Consider the following 21,112-nt stretch of genomic DNA (forward strand, 5'->3'; position numbering starts at 1 on the left):
CACAGTCACTTGGGGGCTGAAAATCAATAAATACTAATTTTAAAAAAAAATCATCCGCTATACGTATATAAATAAACAAGTTGTGAAACATGACAACTAGTAAATCGACACCTTGTCAGTTTCAAATTTCGATTTCTTACCTTAAAATGCGAAACAAATTTTAGAGGGGATCAGGAAATACGCGCTGTTACGGCACGCCCGATGGGCTGAAAATGAGTATGCGCACTTGATTTACCCAGAACTCTATGCGAATCCCGCTTGATTTTCGGTTGCTGGCCATTTTCGTTCATGAAATCGTCGGATATCATCAGAAAACGCGGGATTTGTGCAGTTTTGAATAAAACCAAGTTAGCGATATGAACAATCATTATTAACGTAACACCTGATTCCCTTTAACATTTTCGTTTCGCATTTTAAGGCAAGAAATCGAAATTTGAAACTGACAAGGTGTCGATTTACTAGTTGTCATGTTTCACAACTTGTTTATTTATATACGTATAGCGGACGACTTTTTAAATTAGTATTTATTGATTTTCAGCCTCAAGTGACTGTGCCCGCAATACAGTCCCGGCGTCCTTTAGCTTGGTACGCCACGACACTTGAGGCGGGATCCAGCCAAGGCGTACCAAGCCACCAGAGGCCGGTAACCTGATTAGTCCGTCACCTACTCGTTGCTTGTTCCATTTCCCCTTGGTTAGCGACGTCAGTACTTGCGCGTGTGGCCCGAGAGCGGGGGGGGGGGGTCCTTTTACTCTCGTAGGTTGAGCGAATACAATCTTTGTTATAAATGTGCACAGAAACCAAGAGAAATGCCAGAAACGTATATACCTGCGTTGTACTTTTCATTTGCAAGGGACGCCGGAAACCAGCGAAGGATAGTGACCAATAAACTGGCAAGAGTAACTTGCTCGTTTCGATCAACATTTCAATAATTGTTTATGCACAGTAAAAAAAAAAAATTGCTTCAGTTAGGGAATACACAATTTTTAATTTAAGAAACACAAATGCAAACATTTTAAAATACAAACAGATAATGCCGCAGGCATAAATACACAAGCGAGTTGAAGTAGTTTGACATCGAGTCAAATGTGATAAAGTCCTGTCCTGCAGGTGGATACATGTTCATGAAATTGGTAGAAATTTAAAATTCTTGACTCGCTCCATTGGCAGACAGAGGCATCTTCGACTTGCCAGATTTCTTGGGCAGCAAGGTAGAATGGATATTGGGAAGGACGCCACCTTGCGAGATGGTCACACCAGAGAGGAGTACATTCAATTCTTCGTCGTTTCGGACTGCCAATTGGACGTGACGTGGCATGATACGGGATTTTTTATTGTCTCTTGCGGCATTACCAGCTAATTCAAGAATCTCAGCGGTCAGATACTCTAGCACAGCCGCCAGGTAGATAGGTGCACCAGATCCTATACGAGCTGCGTAGTTTCCTACAAAGGACGAAACCAAATTCGGGTCACTTGTTACGACAGTGTAAAAATAGGCATTACAATTACTGCCACATAATGTGTCCATACACCTGCAACGAGTGTCGTGAAGTCGGAAATTGGAGGGGCAAGTGGAGAGTACAACTATATTCATGACAACTGCAATATGTAAAGGGCTCTGGAAAAACAAAATTCCCCTGGCTGACGAGATTACAGTAGAAATAAACATCCCTTCAGTCCCCGGATTTCAAATGGGGAAACCCCACAGAAAACGACTGACATGTGGCTCAGTTACGAAAGCGTTGACTACAATCTATATGCAACTTATCAATGCTCTTTACTAGAAATTTAAAAACGTCTTCAAAATCCTGAAACCTACATTTTTGTAAATGATTAAATAGAATTACCTTTCCTAAGAAACCTGTGCAGCCTACCAACAGGAAACTGCAGACCAGCACGCTGACTTCTCGTCTGTGACTTTCCCGCCTTCTTTCCACCTTTTCCGCGTGCAGACATTGTGATTTGGACTCGAGTAGACTATCAAGATTCTAGGTTAGCCCGAATATCGAGAAATATGCCCAATGCATGCATTTTATACCCTAGTCTGTACATCTCAGCTGTAATTGTGTCCCATTGACCAATGAGAACGAGCGGCACTCGGAGGCGCTCGGCCTGTACCCAATCACAAATCCCTGTTATATCTATAAACACCACGTGTTGCAGTAACCAAGAATTCAATTATAGACACTCAAATTGTCAGTGATGCCTGATTGGTCAATACCAATTCGCCATGCACACCAGGTATTATGCATATCATTTCACCAAATCATCACAAGTGGGCTGCGAAATGTCGATTATATTCTCATGTCAATTACGTCATTTTCAATAACTGTTATTACTCGCGTCCTCTAGAATTCATTGATATTTAATTGAGGAAAGTTTTGACATCAAAAAACACTGTCGATTGCGTAACAAAACCACTTCGTCGCTAGAGGGCGCGCCTCACATGAATGTGTTTTGTGCATGTCACGGTGCTTATCATCAAGTGCGTCATAATGCCACAATATTGACGAATATCGAATGCAAAAATGTTCAAAGATTAGCAAGTATTCTCAGTAAAAGTTTTCTAAAAAATAAAAATTAAAAAAAAAAAATAAAAAAAGACCAATAATATTTTATTTTTTAATCAGATTGTAATGGATCGTCACCCTAATGCAGTATTTGTGGGGGTATTGTACAGTATTCGATGGCCACAGTGTTGTTGAGACAATATTGTGGGAATATAGTACAATATTATGGATACGGTATTCTGGAATATGTTATAATGTCATTGGGTCAGAGAACAGTATTCACAGTATTATTTGATCACAGAAAACTAATTATTAAATGTTATTAATTTTTTATTCACTTCTTATTTTCATTACAGGCAATATAATCTAGGCCGTAAATTTCAATACCATGGTGTAAACCAGTCATATCGGTAACAACAATGTAAGGTAAGGTACATGGGCTGCGAACAGCAACGCGGCGATACCCAAATTCAATGCTACATCGGGCCAGATACAATTTATCCTGCAAAAATATTCCGATGGTATGAATCATACATAAAAAATGTGTTCTTTTTTCATTTCGCCAAATTTCATGACTATTCACTGAGAAAAGCTCGGAATCACTCGGCACGGCAATTCTCTGGATCTGGCATTTATGCATTTCCACATTAACGCTAAATACTAATATGGTAACATATTTTGGTAATACTGATTCTGAGCTATATTTGGTAGTGGGTACTTAATTTACCATACATTTATTGTTTGGTTAATTTTAAATTTCATTCCACTCCAATAAAATATTCGTTAAAATCATATGCGTTATGTTAAGAGTGATGTTCTTTTCATGTACATTGAAAATGAAAAACGAGAGTCATTAGTTTGCCCTCTGACTGTTAACGAGAGTGATAATTAAACGATTTCCTTCTTGATAGTATTAGAAAATTATTCCAACCTTATGTTTGTTAATTTATTTACTCATGAATTATTAAGTGGTCAAAGACTATCAATTTGAGATTAACCAAGGGCAAACAAAGTCTGTAACTACTGTTTTAAAATGACAAATTAAACAAAAGTATACTTTTAAAGAAAAAAATGAAAACAAAATAATTCAACAACAAATAAGTGAAAACACAAAACATAACTCATGCATAGTGATTTCCCAAAACTTGAGAGTAAGGGTATGACCATGTCCCCCCCCCTGAATTCACCCTTTTTACAATAATAATCAGTCAATTTGCTTGAATAATTATTTGCTTATATTTCGGTATTCTTTGTCATTGTGTACCCAAACATCAGGGATTCACACTTCCAATCCTTGATACCGCTTTACGTGTAGGTTTCCCTTCTAACACCAAACTAATGTTGCTCAATGCATTCATTGCATTCATGGAGTTGACCTCGTACTGGAGTTTTTTGCCCGGCAATGAAGTTACTTTTCCATACAATTCCTTGGCCTTGTTGATTCTGAAATGAAACCAGTAGATTCGTGTGTGGATTGTCATTAATATCCCCACCAATACCCAACACCCACCAAATGAATATGTTAATACGGTGTGGGCGTAGAGCCATTATAAATAACTCCATCTTTTCCTAGCATCCAATAATACAAAAATGGATACGTCCCTTATATAACACTTTGCGATACCAGTCACAATCTAGATATCATTTATAAATTAGTTGTTTGTTTTTGTTGGTACGAGCCATCTTCTCTCCGAAAATAACCATTTGTTAAAGCTTTTTGTTGATATCTTCTTTTTGTTCTAGTTTTAAAAAACACACAAAAACTAAAGGATAGTGACTGGGGCTTAATCAACAATATCACTTATTTTCATTATTATGCATTAGGTTTTCTCATCACCATAAGTGCCGTAAAAAATCAGAGAATCTACGACGAAGTGAGTTGTCATGAAGGAATTGTGGTTTTACGAAGATTTCACAAACTCAACAGGGCATTCATCATATAATTATAGATTTAATATTATACATAAACATTAGCTATTCATATTTTTATAATAACAAAAATCATAAAGTAAACATACTAGTACCTTTCCATTATTAAACCAAAATCCTGGTTGGAAAAAATAGAAAGATTATCAATTAGATTTAAAGTGTCAAAAGATTTGATTCTGAGCACTCACTCATTTGTATATTGTTTGTTACGTCACTTGTGGTCCACGGATTTGAAACGGGAACTTACTGCGCCCTCATCGTCGTACCCGGGCCAACATTACTACAGCCAATTGGAAACACCGTTACAGTTGGCAGGGTAACTCATCGTTATCACCAACACTGCTTCCATCAAGCTGTGCTTATAACATACAAAATTGCCATTTGTATATGGCCAATGGAAAATCTTTCGCGATGACGTCACTATTTTACAAGTAATATTTCATAGTATTGCTGTGCACTAGGCAGTGTGGTAACAAGGCAACCAGAAATATCCTCATATATCGTCGCAGGATTTTTTTTTCAAAATTCGAATACTGAAACAATAATTATTTCAGTTTTTGTGTTATGAAAGGGGAATTCATTGATGAAATGGTGTAGTCCATATATGTATTAAAGTGAAATCTTCCTTAGCGAAAAAAATACAAATCAGAAATTTTGTTCTGGACCATTCACAGCGTTGACCTACGATCATGGACCTTTCCATGTAACCATTATATTCACTCACTTTTTCAATTGACATGGTATGTCTGTTATCTCCGAGGTCTTGCTGAAAATGGTGTATGACCTGTTCACATTTCTCCTTTCCTGTCCGAACAATCTCAATGTCTGCATTGTTCTGTTTTTCTATGTCCATTGCGTATGCCCGGATCATATCTTTTCCCCGATACTCGATGTATTCGATGATAATATCAAACTTCATGTTCACTTCGCAAATCCATTGTGGTTCACAACCCTAAAAGAAAGACCAACAACCTCTCAGTGATGAGAATATGACGTATTACGTTGCCCACATGATCCGTGGACGACTTAATTAAACATTCTTTTAATCATAATAATATTATGAGGTTATTACCATGATACAGAAAAGTATGCACGAAGACAGTACAGCGGGAGTATCGACCGACGCACAGCGGAGGTCGATGCGACGGCGTGCTGTCTGAGTGCATACTTTGCGAAATTCTCGTAATAAATGTATTATTATACATCTTTTCCTCCCAATGATACATCATGGGAATGGCGAAATCCAAAAAGTCTAGAACAGAATCAGAGAACTTCTTTGTATGGAGTCCGGTCAAACCCTGGTGGCAGCCTGTTTGTTTTTTTATTATTAGAGGACGCTTACGCGCGTAATCATTCCATATTTTGAATTCACATACACACACTAATATGGTAGGATGAAAATACCCAGGAAATACCGCAACATTTCGGTACGCTGTAACTTGAGGCGTTACATGGACAGATGTATAATAATACCGCTTATTATGATTTTTAAATGCTTACCTTATTTATTGCAATGTACATCCTATCTGCATCTTCATCCTTTGACTAAATGGAAAGAACAGTACATGATAATTATTATTATGCAAACACTTTATATAATACACATAGATTTAATAACGTAATCTGGAGTTGTAATTATTGAATGTGTTACATTTCAGATAACATTTCTTCTTACGTTGAATATTTAAAAGTAAAGTATTTAAAAATATGCGGAAGCTAGTGACTTGATTGATTGATTGATTGCTTGCTTGTTTAATTGATTGATCGATTAAATGATTTATTTATTTATTTATTTATTTATTTATTTATTTATTTATTTATTTATTTATTTATTTATTTATTTATTTATTTATTTATTTATTTATTTATTTATTTATTTATTTATTTATTTATTTATTTATTTATTTATTTATTTATTTATTTATTTATTTATTAACAAAACAGGTATTGTAAGAAAGTGCGGAAACTACTTAGTCATGTATTTTACCTTGTTTATTACAATACTCTGTGACTTCATTAAAGATCATGATGATTACTTTTCGCAGCGCTCTCTAAAGTTTCCTAATTTACAAAAATTATCAAAATTCGACTGACCACAAATTCTCGATTACGTCAAACTGTGATACGAATATTCGACCATACTCAACTTACCCAATAATGTTCAATTAATTTATGCGTCGTCTGTGTGTCCACGCTATCGCCTTCTCTCTTCAAACAAAGTTCCTTTAAAGCTTTCTTTGAATCGCTCAGGTCAAGTTTGCATACTTGGCTAAAATTGCATAAATAATATAATAACTTATTATTCGTTAGGAATCGATGTAGATAATGTTTATATTGGGGCCGCCTAATTTTGGGAAAAAATAAACACGTACACATAACTAGAATTGCGCATGCGCATTTTACTATTGCACCAAACGAATGCTATTCTGTGTAGGAACAAAACAATATGTTTTGTTTACAGTAAAATATAATTCAGTGTCTGCATGCAATATGGACATTTAAAATTGTAATACTCTAATTTATCCATATTTGTTCTGAGAAAATTATTTAATTCAAAAACGATAAAGGATGGTATCATGGTATCGATAAGGTATTTGAATTTAACGTGGCATGGGTGGTATGAGGGCACCATATAAACAAACGAGTTACACGTTGTTACAATGCAAATCGAGTTATTATTTCATACAATAATACGAACATCAAACTTACTTTGAGGCAGCATACTGTAACACAAAAATGAAGAAATATTAAAGAAGACGGTTTGTTTGTGTGTTTGAGTAAAACAATGTACAACAGAAACTAGTGACTCTTAGAATTACCACGATAATTACAAATGTACCACAATGCATCATTATACAGAACAACAGTTGTCACATGACACCTCAATCACTATGTGACATCTCAGTCATCATGCAACGTCACAGTCGTCACACAGCGCCACAGTGGTCATGATGCAGTACGTCACCATGTTTTACCTCAGCAATTTGTCCCAAGACGTGTTTTCTCCGTCTTTCAACGGCCCAGATTAGAGCATCACATTCTTGTTTAATCTTGTTGCTGAATTTTGGCACACTCATCTGCAACAGATCACGCGTAGAGTTCGACGACTTATAGCTTAGGAGCCTGCCAGTGCCTTTGATCCGCTGGGCTACTGTGATATTTTCTTCCAATATCTTGATTCTTTTAATACAATCTTTCAGTTCTTCTATTTCATTATAAATTTTCTTTAACATTTCTGGAAGGGTATTTTTAAAAAATAAATAAATAAATTACGAATTACAATAGATATTCGATATAATAATTTTGTTTCAGGGTATCAGTGTCACGCGTTTTGTTTGTCAGTGTACGTCACCAAAACCGCCATTTTATATTTTAGAATATTATAATCACTTGTAAGTCCTTCAATTATCTATCTGTCATAGTTTTTTTTCAGTTTTTTTAAAGTATAATGTGTAACTCCAAAAATATTTTAGTCGCTTTGGCTAAATTCTAGAGTTGGTTGGTGGCATGACAGAAGGATGTTTCCACATGCTGATGACGTAATCATCTAGCATGACATCACGCTCAATATCAGTAAACCCGTAATGGTTAATCGTCTGAATTTAATGCATACCAAGTCTGAATAAATGCCACGAGTCGCCCGTCGCCATGACCTGTTGCTCCGAGTCGCGTATTGTGTATTTTTGCAAACGTTGTCTGATGCGTAGCCTCATGAATCAATCATGTGTCGCTCACAAAGAATATAAAAAACACAAAATAATATACGTTTATTAAGTACATTAATACAGGGCTCGGCGTGGTGAGACCATAATAGACGGACCCAAGCCATATTTATTTCGATTACTTACTAATCTACAATATTTTCCCGGAATTACCAATAATGCCATTATGTTTCACTTTGTAATATTCATTTTGATCAGATATAGTATACTGAAATTAATCCGATAAGTACCATTTTCCAAAAGACAAATAAATGCCACTAAACGTTATGTTGCCATGATGCCATAACTACGAGGTACGTCCCACAATTCGGTAGTAGTTGGATTGTATGTGTTATTCATTTTCACATTTATTTCTATACCATGTATTAGGTGTACTATCATTACTAAAAATGAATCACGTGAAATATTGACCTTTAATAATTACACTTAAACTTTGTTAATGTACAATTGGATTGCGTCACAATCGCGTTACAAACACGAGAGATGAGATGTCCACGCTGTTAACGAGTTATTAAATACCGGCAAAGCGTGCAGAGTTTATAAACAACGATCTCTTTATATTGTCTGTCTATGTGGATGTTAACAATATGGTGTTCAAGCTGAATTAATGATCATGGTAACATATATACGTAAGAATGTCTTTTTTTAAATGTGTCCTTCACCGGAATATCTTCTTACCTGTGGGTGTTACCTGTGAGCATGGAACTAAGTTTTTTTCTTCGAGCTCAGGATCAATTTTATCCATTTTTCGAACAGTCATATACAGAACAGCTCAGCCAGGTGACAGCTACAAAGCTTCATATAAGTCTGAACATTTGACATGATTAATTACATTTTTGTTATCACCATTATGGGTCAAGGTTCGATTGCGTGTCTGTTTACAGACGATAATACACAGGTGTCATTGTCTGAGATTGTTTCTCTGTTTAATACGAATTAGTCTCAAAACTATATTTCAAGAATTTGTGTTCACTGTTTTCGAACAAATAACGTCAATGTAAAACGTCAAAATCATGTTAAACTCAGTGTAAATAAAGTGACGATTCAGCGGGGTCGGGTTACTGAAATGTTCAGAATTCTGAAATAAAAATATATGGCCGCGAAATTAAGTTTTCCATACACTTCACATATGCTCTGCAGTATTGTGAAGTAAGAATTCGGTTTGAACTCTCTTTACTGTACGCGACAGGAACGCGGCAAGGATCATAAATATGGCGATCATATACTTCTAGTGTCATGAATTTGTTTTTGCGTATCTGTTAACCGACTTAATTAGCTGATTATTAGCGAATTGCTGTGTTATGTCTGTCATCGTTCAGGTCTATTTGAAGTTTTGGACGGAACTTGGCTCAGTGATTTGGAACTAATTACGAGATATTCGTCGCCATTCTGACAGTTTATATCCATAGTTATTAATGTAGTGAACGATTAATCAAAAGATATGACGTATTCAGTGCTTAGTGTGATTGGCTTTATGATTGAAGGTTACGCCCTAGAGTCTTTTTACTGTTTTGTAATTGGTTAGAGTTTTGAAAATGAATAAAGAGAGTTTGAGTTGGTCTTGGCGAATACTCCACGACAGAGGCAGTAGAAGAGAGAGTCGAGAGTCCGAGAGAGTCCAGGGGCGAGCCTTGACGCAGTCCAGTCTTGGGTGAGTCTTGGTTCAGCCTTGTGAGAGTCTTGGGGACTTTTCCCCAGGGCGCTGTGTCTTATAGAGTGCTCGAAAGATCGACTAAGACGAGAGCTGAAACGTATTTCGTTGTGTGCGTCTTATTTGACTGTAAAGTATAAGTGACTTTCCCGATCCCGTACCTCAAGGGGACGAGATATAGAGACGAGACGAGTTCCCCCCCCCCTGACAAGTGTGGAGAACCCGAGAGAAAGAGAATTTCCCCCTGATACTAGCACAGAATTAAACCGGAATTACTTTTACTCGTGCAACTGTGTGTCCGGATCTTCGTAGTAACAAAGTTATGTGTAGGTGAAATGCCGACATTACCTAGAACAACACATATGTTTGCAGAACAACGTCAACTGACCAAATAACAATGTTTTGCATAGCATTACTGAGCCCTACTGCAGATGTATACATGTAATAAAGTATTATTGAGCTCTACTGCAGATGTATACATGTAATACAGTATTACTGAGCTCTACTGCAGATGTATACATGTAATATAGCATTACTGAGACCTACTGCAGATGTATACATGTAATATAGCATTACTGAGACCTACTGCAGATGTATACATGTAATATAGCATTACTGAGACCTACTGCATATGTATACATGTAATATAGCATTACTAAGACCTACTGCAGATGTATACATGTAATATAGCATTACTGAGACCTACTGCAGATGTATACATGTAATATAGCATTACTGAGCCCTACTGTAGATGTATGCATGTAATAAAGTATTACAGAGCCCTACTACAGATGTATACATGTAATATAGTATTACTGAGCCCTACTGCAGATGTATACATGTAATACAGTATTACTGAGCTCTACTGCAGATGTATACATGTAATAAAGTATTACTGAGACCTACTGCAGATGTATACATGTAATATAGTATTGCTGAGCCTTACTGAAGATGTATACATGTATTATAGTATTACTGAGCTCTACTGCAGATGTATGCATGTAATAAAGTGTTACTGAGCCCTACTGCAGATTACAGAGCCCTACTACAGATGTATACATGTAATATAGTATTACTGAGCCCTACTGCAGATGTATACATGTAATACAGTATTACTGAGCTCTACTGCAGATGTATACATGTAATAAAGTATTACTGAGACCTACTGCAGATGTATACATGTAATATAGTATTGCTGAGCCTTACTGAAGATGTATACATGTATTATAGTATTACTGAGCTCTACTGCAGATGTATGCATGTAATAAAGTGTTACTGAGCCCTACTGCAGATGTATGCATGTAATAAAGTATTACTGAGACCTGCTGCAGAGGTATACATGTAATACAGTATTACTGAGCCTTCCTGCAGATGTATACATGTAATACAGTATTACTGAGCCTTTCTGCAGATGTATACATGTAATATAGTAGTACTAAGCCTTACTGCAGATGTATACATGTAATATAGTATTACTGAGCCCTACTGCAGATGTATGCATGTAATATAGTATTACTGAGCCCTACTGCAGATGTATACATGTATTATAGTATTACTGAGCCCTACTGCAGATGTATACATGTAATATAGTATTACTGAGCCTTACTGCAGATGTATACATGTAATACAGTATTACTGAGCCTTACTGCAGATGTATACATGTAATACTGAGCCCTAATGCAGATGTATACATGTAATATAGTATTACTGAGCCCTACTGGAGATGTATACATGTAATACTGAGCCATAATGCAGATGTATGCATGTAATATAGTATTACTGAGCCCTACTGCAGATGTATACATGTATTATAGTATTACTGAGCCCTACTGCAGATGTATACATGTAATATAGTATTACTGAGCCCTACTGCAGATGTATACATGTAATACAGTATTACTGAGCCTTCCTGCAGATGTATACGTGTAATATAGTATTACTGAGCCCTGCTGCACAGATGTATACATGTAATACAGTATTACTGAGCTCTGCTGCAGATGTATACATGTAATAAAGTATTACTGAGACCTACTGCAGATGTATACATGTAATATAGTATTACTGAGCCCTACTGTAGATGTATACATGTAATAAAGTATTACTAAGCCCTACTGCAGATGCATACATGTAATACAGTAGTACTGAGCCTTACTGAAGATGTATACATGTAATACTGAGCCCTAATGCAGATGTATATATGTAATATAGTATTACTGAGCCCTACTGCAGATGTATACATGTAATATACTATTACTGAGACCTACTGCAGATGTATACATGTAATACAGTATTACTGAGTCCTACTGCAGATGTATACATGTAATATAGTATTACTGAGCCCTACTGCAGATGTATGCATGTAATAAAGTATTACTGAGACCTGCTGCAGATGTATACATGTAATACAGTATTACTGAGCCTTGCTGCAGATATATACATGTAATAAAGTATTACTGGGCCCTGCTGCGCCGATGTATACATGTAATACTGATCCCTAATGCAGATGTATACATGTAATATAGTATTACTGAGCCCTACTGGAGATGTATACATGTAATAAAGTATTACTGAGCCTTGCTGCAGATGTATACATGTAATAAAATATTACTGAGCCCTGCTGCGCAGATGTATACATGTAATAAAGTATTACTAAGCCCTACTGCAGATGCATACATGTAATATAGTATTACTGAGCCCTAATGCAGATGTATACATGTAATATAGTATTACTGAGCCCTACTGGAGATTTATACATGTAATAAAGTATTACTGAGCCTTCCTGCAGATGTATACATGTAATAAAGTATTACTGAGCCTTGCTGCAAATGTATACATGTAATAAAGTATTACTGAGCCCTGCTGCGCAGAGCAGATGTATACATGTAATAAAGTATTACTGAGCCCTACTGCAGATGCATACATGTAATATAGTATTACTGAGCCCTACTGTAGATGTATACATGTAATATAGTATTACTGAGCCCTACTGTAGATGTATACATGTAATAAAGTATTACTGAGCCTTCCTGCAGATGTATACATGTAATAAAGTATTACTGAGCCTTGCTGCAGATGTATACATGTAATAAAGTATTACTGAGCCCTGCTGCGCAAATGTATACATGTAATAAAGTATTACTGAGCCCTACTGCAGATGCATACATGTAATATAGTATTACTGAGCCCTACTGTAGATGTATACATGTAATATAGTATTACTGAGCCCTACTGTAGATGTATACATGTAATATAGTATTACTGAGCCCTATTGCAGATGTATACATGTAATAAAGTATTACTGATCCCTACTGCAGATGCATACATGTAATATGGTATTGCTGAGCCCTACTACAGATGTATACATGTAATATAGTATTACTGAGCCCTACTGCAGATGTAACATGTAATAAAGTATTACTGAGCCATAGTGCAGATGTATGCATGTAATACAGTATTACTGAGCACTACTGCAAATGTATACATGTAATAAAGTATTACTGAGCCATACTGCAGATGTATACATGCAATAAAATATTACTGATCCCTACTGCAGATGCATACATGTAATATAGTATTACTGAGCCCTACTACAGATGTATGCATGTAATAAAGTATTACTGAGCCCTGCTGCGCAGATGTATACATGTAATAAAGTATTACTGAGCCTTGCTGCAGATGTATACATGCAATAAAGTATTACTGATCCCTACTGCAGATGCATACATGTAATATAGTATTACTGAGCCCTACTGCAGATGTATGCATGTAATAAAGTATTACTGAGCCCTGCTGCGCAGATGTATACATGTAATAAAGTATTACTGAGCCCTACTGCAGATGTATACATGTAATATAGTATTACTGAGCCCTACTGCAGATGTATACATGTAATATAGTATTACTGAGCCATACTGCAGATGTATGCATGTAATAAAGTATTACTGAGCCCTACTGCAGATGTATACATGTAATATAGTATTACTGAGCCCTACTGCGGATGTATGCATGTAATAAAGTATTACTGAGCCTTGCTGCAGATGCATACATGTAATATAGTATTACGGAGCCCTACTGCAGATGTATACATGTAATATAGTATTGCTGAGCCCTACTGCAGATGTATGCATGTAATATAGTATTACTGAGCCATACAGCAGATGTATGCATGTAATAAAGTATTACTGAGCCCTACTGCAGATGTATACCTGTAATATAGTATTACTGTGTCCTACTACAGATGTATGCATGTAATATAGTATTAATGAGCCCTACTGCAGATGTATACATGTATTATAGTATTACTGAGCCCTACTGCAGATGTATACATGTAATATAGTATTACTGAGCCCTACTGGAGATGTATACATGTAATAAAGTATTACTGAGCCTTCCTGCAGATGTATACGTGTAATAAAGTATTACTGAGCCTTGCTGCAGATGTATACATGTAATAAAGTATTACTGAGCCCTGCTGCGCAGATGTATACATGTAATAATGTATTACTGAGCCCTACTGCAGATGTATACATGTAATAAAGTATTACTGGGCCCTACTGCAGATGTATACATGTAATATATTATTACTGAGCCCCACTGCAGATGTATACATGTAATATAGTATTACTGAGCCCTACTGCAAATGTATGCCTGTAATAAAGTATTACTGAGCCCTACTGCAGATGTATGCATGTAATAAAGTATTACTGAGCCTTGCTGCAGATGTATACATGTAATAAAGTATTACTGAGCCCTGCTGCGCAGATGTATACATGTAATAAAGTATTACTGAGTCCTACTGCAGAAGTATACTTGTAATACAGTATTACTGAGCCCTATTGCAGATGTATACATGTAATATAGTATTACTGAGCCCTACTGCAGATGTATACATGTAATATAGTATTACTAAGCCATACTGCAGATGTATGCATGTAATAAAGTATTACTGTGCCCTACTGCAGATGTATACCTGTAATATAGTATCACTGAGCCCTACTGCAGATGTAAACATGTAATATAGTATTACTGAGCACTACTGCAGATGTATGCATGTAATATAGTATTAATGAGCCCTACTGAAGATGTATACATGTATTATAGTATTACTGGGCCCTACTGCAGATGTATACATGTAATATAGTATTACTGAGCCCTACTGGAGATGTATACATGTAATAAAGTATTACTGAGCCCTACTGGAGATGTATACATGTAATAAAGTATTACTGAGCCTTGCTGCAGATGTATACATGTAATAAAGTATTACTGAGCCCTGCTGCGCAGATGTATACATGTAATACTGAGCCCTAATGCAGATGTATACATGTAATATAGTATTACTGAGCCCTACTGGAGATGTATACATGTAATAAAGTATTACTGAGCCTTGCTGCAGATGTATACATGTAATAAAGTATTACTGAGCCCTGCAGCGCAGATGTATACATGTAATAAAGTATTACTGAGTCCTACTGCAGATGCATACATGTCATATAGTATTACTGAGCCCTACTGCAGATGTATACATGTAATATAGTATTGCTGAGCCCTACTGCAGATGTATGCATGTAATAAAGTATTACTGAGCCTTGCTGCAGATGTATACATGTAATAAAGTATTACTGAGCCCTGCTGCGCAGATGTATACATGTAATAAAGTATTACTGAGTCCTACTGCAGATGTATACATGTAATATAGTATTACTGGGCCCTACTGCAGATGTATACATGTAATAAAGTATTACTGAGCCCTGTTGCGCAGATATATACATGTAATAAAGTATTACTGAGTCCTACTGCAGAAGTATACTTGTAATACAGTATTACTGAGCCCTATTGCAGATGTATACATGTAATATAGTATTACTGAGCCCTACTGCAGGTGTATACATGTAATATAGTATTACTGAGCCATACTGCAGATGTATGCATGTAATAAATTATTACTGAGCCCTACTGCAGATGTATACCTGTAATATAGTATCACTGAGCCCTACTGCAGATGTATACATGTAATATAGTATTACTGAGCCCTACTGCAGATGTATGCATGTAAAATAGTATTAATGAGCCCTACTGCAGATGTATACATGTATTATAGTATTACTGAGCCCTACTGCAGATGTATACATGTAATATAGTATTACTGAGCCCTACTAGAGATGTATACATGTAATAAAGTATTACTGAGCCTTCCTGCAGATGTATACATGTAATAAAGTATTACTGAGCCTTGCTGCAGATGTATACATGTAATAAAGTATTACTGAGCCCTGCTGCGCAGATGTATACATGCAATAAAGTATTACTGAGCCCTACTGCAGATGCATACATGTAATATAGTATTACTGAGACCTACTGTAGATGTATACATATAATATTGTATTACTGAGCCCTTCTGTAGATGTATACATGTAATAGAGTATTACTGAGCCCTACTGCAGATGTATACATGTAATAAAGTATTATTGAGCCCTACTGCAGATGTATACATGTAACACTGATTCCTACTGCAGATGTATACATGTAATATAGTATTACTGAGCCCTACTGGAGATGTATACATGTAATAAAGTATTACTGAGCCCTGATGCGCAGATGTATACATGTAATAAAGTATTACTGATCCCTACTGCAGATGCATACATGTAATATAGTATTGCTGAGCCCTACTGCAGATGTATACATGGAATATAGTATTACTGAGCCCTACTGCGGATGTATACATGTAATAAAGTATTACTGAGCCATAGTGCAGATGTATGCATGTAATACAGTATTACTGAGCTCTACTGCAAATGTATACATGTAATAAAGTATTACTGAGCCCTACTGCAGATGTATGCATGTAATAAAGTATTACTGAGCCCTGCTGCGCAGATGTATACATGTAATAAAGTATTACTGAGTCCTACTGGAGATGTATACTTGTTATATAGTATTACTGAGCCCTACTGCAGGTGTATACATGTAATATAGTATTACTGAGCCATACTGCAGATGTATGCATGTAATAAAGTATTACTGAGCCATAATGCAACTGTATACATGTAATAAAGTATTACTTATCCCTACTGCAGATGCATACATGTAATATAGTATTGCTGAGTCCTACTGCAGAAGTATACTTGTAATACAGTATTACTGAGCCCTATTGCAGATGTATACATGTAATATAGTATTACTGAGCCCTACTGCAGGTGTATACATGTAATATAGTATTACTGAGCCATACTGCAGATGTATGCATGTAATAAAGTATTACTGAGCCCTACTGCAGATGCATACATGTAATATGGTATTGCTGAGCCCTACTACAGATGTATACATGTAATATAGTATTACTGAGCCCTACTGCAGATGTAACATGTAATAAAGTATTACTGAGCCATAGTGCAGATGTACGCATGTAATACAGTATTACTGAGCACTACTGCAAATGTATACATGTAATAAAGTATTACTGAGCCATACTGCAGATGTATACATGCAATAAAGTATTACTGATCCCTACTGCAGATGCATACATGTAATATAGTATTACTGTGCCCTACTACAGATGTATGCATGTAATAAAGTATTACTGAGCCCTGCTGCGCAGATGTATACATGTAATAAAGTATTACTGAGCCTTGCTGCAGATGTATACATGCAATAAAGTATTACTGATCCCTACTGCAGATGCATACATGTAATATAGTATTACTGAGCCCTACTGCAGATGTATGCATGTAATAAAGTATTACTGAGCCCTGCTGCGCAGATGTATACATGTAATAAAGTATTACTGAGCCCTACTGCAGATGTATACATGTAATATAGTATTACTGAGCCCTACTGCAGATGTATACATGTAATATAGTATTACTGAGCCATACTGCAGATGTATGCATGTAATAAAGTATTACTGAGCCCTACTGCAGATGTATACATGTAATATAGTATTACTGAGCCCTACTGCGGATGTATGCATGTAATAAAGTATTACTGAGCCTTGCTGCAGATGCATACATGTAATATAGTATTACGGAGCCCTACTGCAGATGTATACATGTAATATAGTATTGCTGAGCCCTACTGCAGATGTATGCATGTAATAAAGTATTACTGAGCCATACAGCAGATGTATGCATGTAATAAAGTATTACTGAGCCCTACTGCAGATGTATACCTGTAATATAGTATTACTGAGTCCTACTACAGATGTATGCATGTAATATAGTATTAATGAGCCCTACTGTAGGTGTATACATGTATTATAGTATTACTGAGCCCTACTGCAGATGTATACATGTAATATAGTATTACTGAGCCCAACTGGAGATGTATACATGTAATAAAGTATTACTGAGCCTTCCTGCAGATGTATACGTGTAATAAAGTATTACTGAGCCTTGCTGCAGATGTATGCATGTAATTAAGTATTACTGAGCCTTGCTGCAGATGTATACATGTAATAAAGTATTACTGAGCCCTGCTGCGCAGATGTATACATGTAATAAAGTATTACTGAGTCCTACTGCAGATGTATACATGTAATATAGTATTACTGGGCCCTACTGCAAATGTATACATGTAATAAAGTATTACTGAGCCCTACTGCAGATGTATGCATGTAATAAAGTATTACTGAGCCTTGCTGCAGATGTATACATGTAATAAAGTATTACTGAGCCCTGTTGCGCAGATGTATACATGTAATAAAGTATTACTGAGTCCTACTGCAGAAGTATACTTGTAATACAGTATTACTGAGCCCTATTGCAGATGTATACATGTAATATAGTATTACTGAGCCCTACTGCAGGTGTATATATGTAATATAGTATTACTGAGCCATACTGCAGATGTATGCATGTAATAAAGTATTACTGAGCCCTACTGCAGATGTATACCTGTAATATAGTATCACTGAGCCCTACTGCAGATGTATACATGTAATATAGTATTACTGAGCCCTACTGCAGATGTATGCATGTAATATAGTATTAATGAGCCCTACTGCAGATGTATACATGTATTATAGTATTACTGAGCCCTACTGCAGATGTATACATGTAATATAGTATTACTGAGCCCTACTGGAGATGTATACATGTAATAAAGTATTACTGAGCCCTACTGCGGATGTATACATGTAATAAAGTATTACTGAGCCATAGTGCAGATGTATGCATGTAATACAGTATTACTGAGCTCTACAGCAAATGTATACATGTAATAAAGTATTACTGAGCCCTATTGCAGATGTATGCATGTAATAAAGTATTACTGAGCCCTGCTGCGCAGATGTATACATGTAATAAAGTATTACTGAGTCCTACTGGAGATGTATACTTGTAATACAGTATTACTGAGCCCTACTGCAGATGTATACATGTAATAAAGTATTACTGAGCCATAATGCAACTGTATACATGTAATAAAGTATTACTTATCCCTACTGCAGATGCATACATGTAATATAGTATTGCTGAGCGATACTGCAGATGTATGCATGTAATACAGTATTACTGAGCCCTACTGCAGATGTATACATGTAATAAAGTATTACTGAGCCCTACTGCAGATGTATGCATGTAATAAAGTATTACTGAGCCCTGCTGCGCATATGTATACATGTAATAAAGTATTACTGAGTCCTATTGCAGATGTATACATGTAATATAGTATTAATGAGTCCTACTGCAGATGTATACATGTAATATAGTATTACTGAGCCCTACTGCAAATGTATGCCTGTAATAAAGTATTACTGAGCCCTACTGCAGATGTATGCATGTAATAAAGTATTACTGAGCCTTGCTGCAGATGTATACATGTAATAAAGTATTACTGAGCCCTGCTGCGCAGATGTATACATGTAATAAAGAATTACTGAGTCCTACTGCAGAAGTATACTTGTAATACAGTATTACTGAGTCCTATTGCAGATGTATACATGTAATATAGTATTACTGAGCCCTACTGCATATGTATACATGTAATATAGTATTGCTGAGTCCTACTGCAGATGTATGCATGTAATAAAGTATTAATGAGCCTTGCTGCAGATGTATACATGTAATAAAGTATTACTGAGCCCTGCTGCGCAGATGTATGCATGTAATATAGTATTAATGAGTCCTACTGCAGATGTATACATGTAATATAGTATTACTGAGCCCTACTGCAAATGTATGCCTGTAATAAAGTATTGCTGAGCCCTACTGCAGATGTATGCATGTAATAAAGTATTACTGAGCCCTACTGCAGATGTATACCTGTAATATAGTATTACTGAGCCCTACTGCAGATGTATGCATGTAATATAGTATTAATGAGCCCTACTGCAGATGTATACATGTATTATAGTATTACCGAGCCCTACTGCAGATGTATACATGTAATATAGTATTACTGAGCCCTACTGGAGATGTATACATGTAATAAAGTATTACTGAGACTTCCTGCAGATGTATACGTGTAATAAAGTATTACTGAGCCTTGCTGCAGATGTATACATGTAATAAAGTATTACTGAGCCCTGCTGCGCAGATGTATACATGTAATAATGTATTACTGAGCCCTACTGCAGATGTATACATGTAATAAAGTATTATTGGGCCCTACTGCAGATGTATACATGTAATAAAGTATTACTGAGCCCTGCTGCGCAGATGTATACATGTAATAATGTATTACTGAGCCCTACTGCAGATGTATACATGTAATAAAGTATTACTGGGCCCTACTGCAGATGTATACATGTAATAAAGTATTACTGAGCCCCACTGCAGATGTATACATGTAATATAGTATTACTGAGCCCTACTGCAAATGTATGCCTGCAATAAAGTATTACTGAGCCCTACTGCAGATGTATGCATGTAATAAAGTATTACTGAGCCTTGCTGCAGAAGTATACATGTAATAAAGTATTACTGAGCCCTGCTGCGCAGATGTATACATGTAATAAAGTATTACTGAGTCCTACTGCAGAAGTATACTTGTAATACAGTATTACTGAGCCCTATTGCAGATGTATACATGTAATATAGTATTACTGAGCCCTACTGCAGATGTATACATGTAATATAGTATTACTAAGCCATACTGCAGATGTATGCATGTAATAAAGTATTACTGTGCCCTACTGCAGATGTATACCTGTAATATAGTATCACTGAGCCCTACTGCAGATGTAAACATGTAATATAGTATTACTGAGCACTACTGCAGATGTATGCATGTAATATAGTATTAATGAGCCCTACTGAAGATGTATACATGTATTATAGTATTACTGGGCCCTACTGCAG

At 36.0% G+C, this 21,112-nt stretch overlaps 1 protein-coding gene and 2 long non-coding RNA genes across 3 annotated transcripts in view; 1 reads left to right on the top strand and 2 right to left on the bottom strand.

The window, feature by feature from the left end:
- Positions 1 to 963: 963 nt before the first annotated feature.
- On the bottom strand, positions 964 to 2,006 carry LOC100368618 (histone H2A-like). The gene is made up of 2 exons (XM_002732525.4): positions 1,848 to 2,006; positions 964 to 1,443 (listed from the first exon to the last, which is right to left on the bottom strand). The coding sequence occupies exons 1-2, from the start codon at positions 1,954 to 1,956 to the stop codon at positions 1,142 to 1,144; spliced, it is 411 nt and encodes a 136-aa protein (XP_002732571.2). The 5' UTR covers positions 1,957 to 2,006; the 3' UTR covers positions 964 to 1,141.
- Positions 2,007 to 6,637: 4,631 nt separating this feature from the next.
- On the bottom strand, positions 6,638 to 7,481 carry LOC146735030 (uncharacterized). The gene is made up of 3 exons (XR_014931347.1): positions 7,415 to 7,481; positions 7,149 to 7,162; positions 6,638 to 6,708 (listed from the first exon to the last, which is right to left on the bottom strand). It is a non-coding gene; the product is annotated as an uncharacterized LOC146735030 (long non-coding RNA).
- Positions 7,482 to 9,740: 2,259 nt separating this feature from the next.
- LOC144347592 (uncharacterized) overlaps positions 9,741 to 21,112 on the top strand; it is a 47,941-nt gene continuing 36,569 nt past the window's right edge. Inside the window, exon 1 of the long non-coding RNA XR_013419703.1 lies at positions 9,741 to 9,812. This is a non-coding gene — a long non-coding RNA (uncharacterized LOC144347592). The remainder of the gene's footprint in view (positions 9,813 to 21,112) is intronic.

This window comes from Saccoglossus kowalevskii, chromosome 13, assembly GCF_978046115.1.
Source record: "Saccoglossus kowalevskii chromosome 13, keSacKowa6.1, whole genome shotgun sequence".
NCBI lineage: Eukaryota > Metazoa > Hemichordata > Enteropneusta > Harrimaniidae > Saccoglossus > Saccoglossus kowalevskii.

Excerpts from the sequence above, each read along its gene's own strand:
- LOC100368618 (XM_002732525.4), bottom strand. The coding sequence starts at position 1,956 with ATGTCTGCACGCGGAAAAGGTGGAAAGAAGGCGGGAAAGTCACAGACG. Across the intron at positions 1,444-1,847 it reads GCACAGGTTTCTTAGGAAAG|GAAACTACGCAGCTCGTATA; the intron begins GTAATTCTATTT and ends CGTCCTTTGTAG.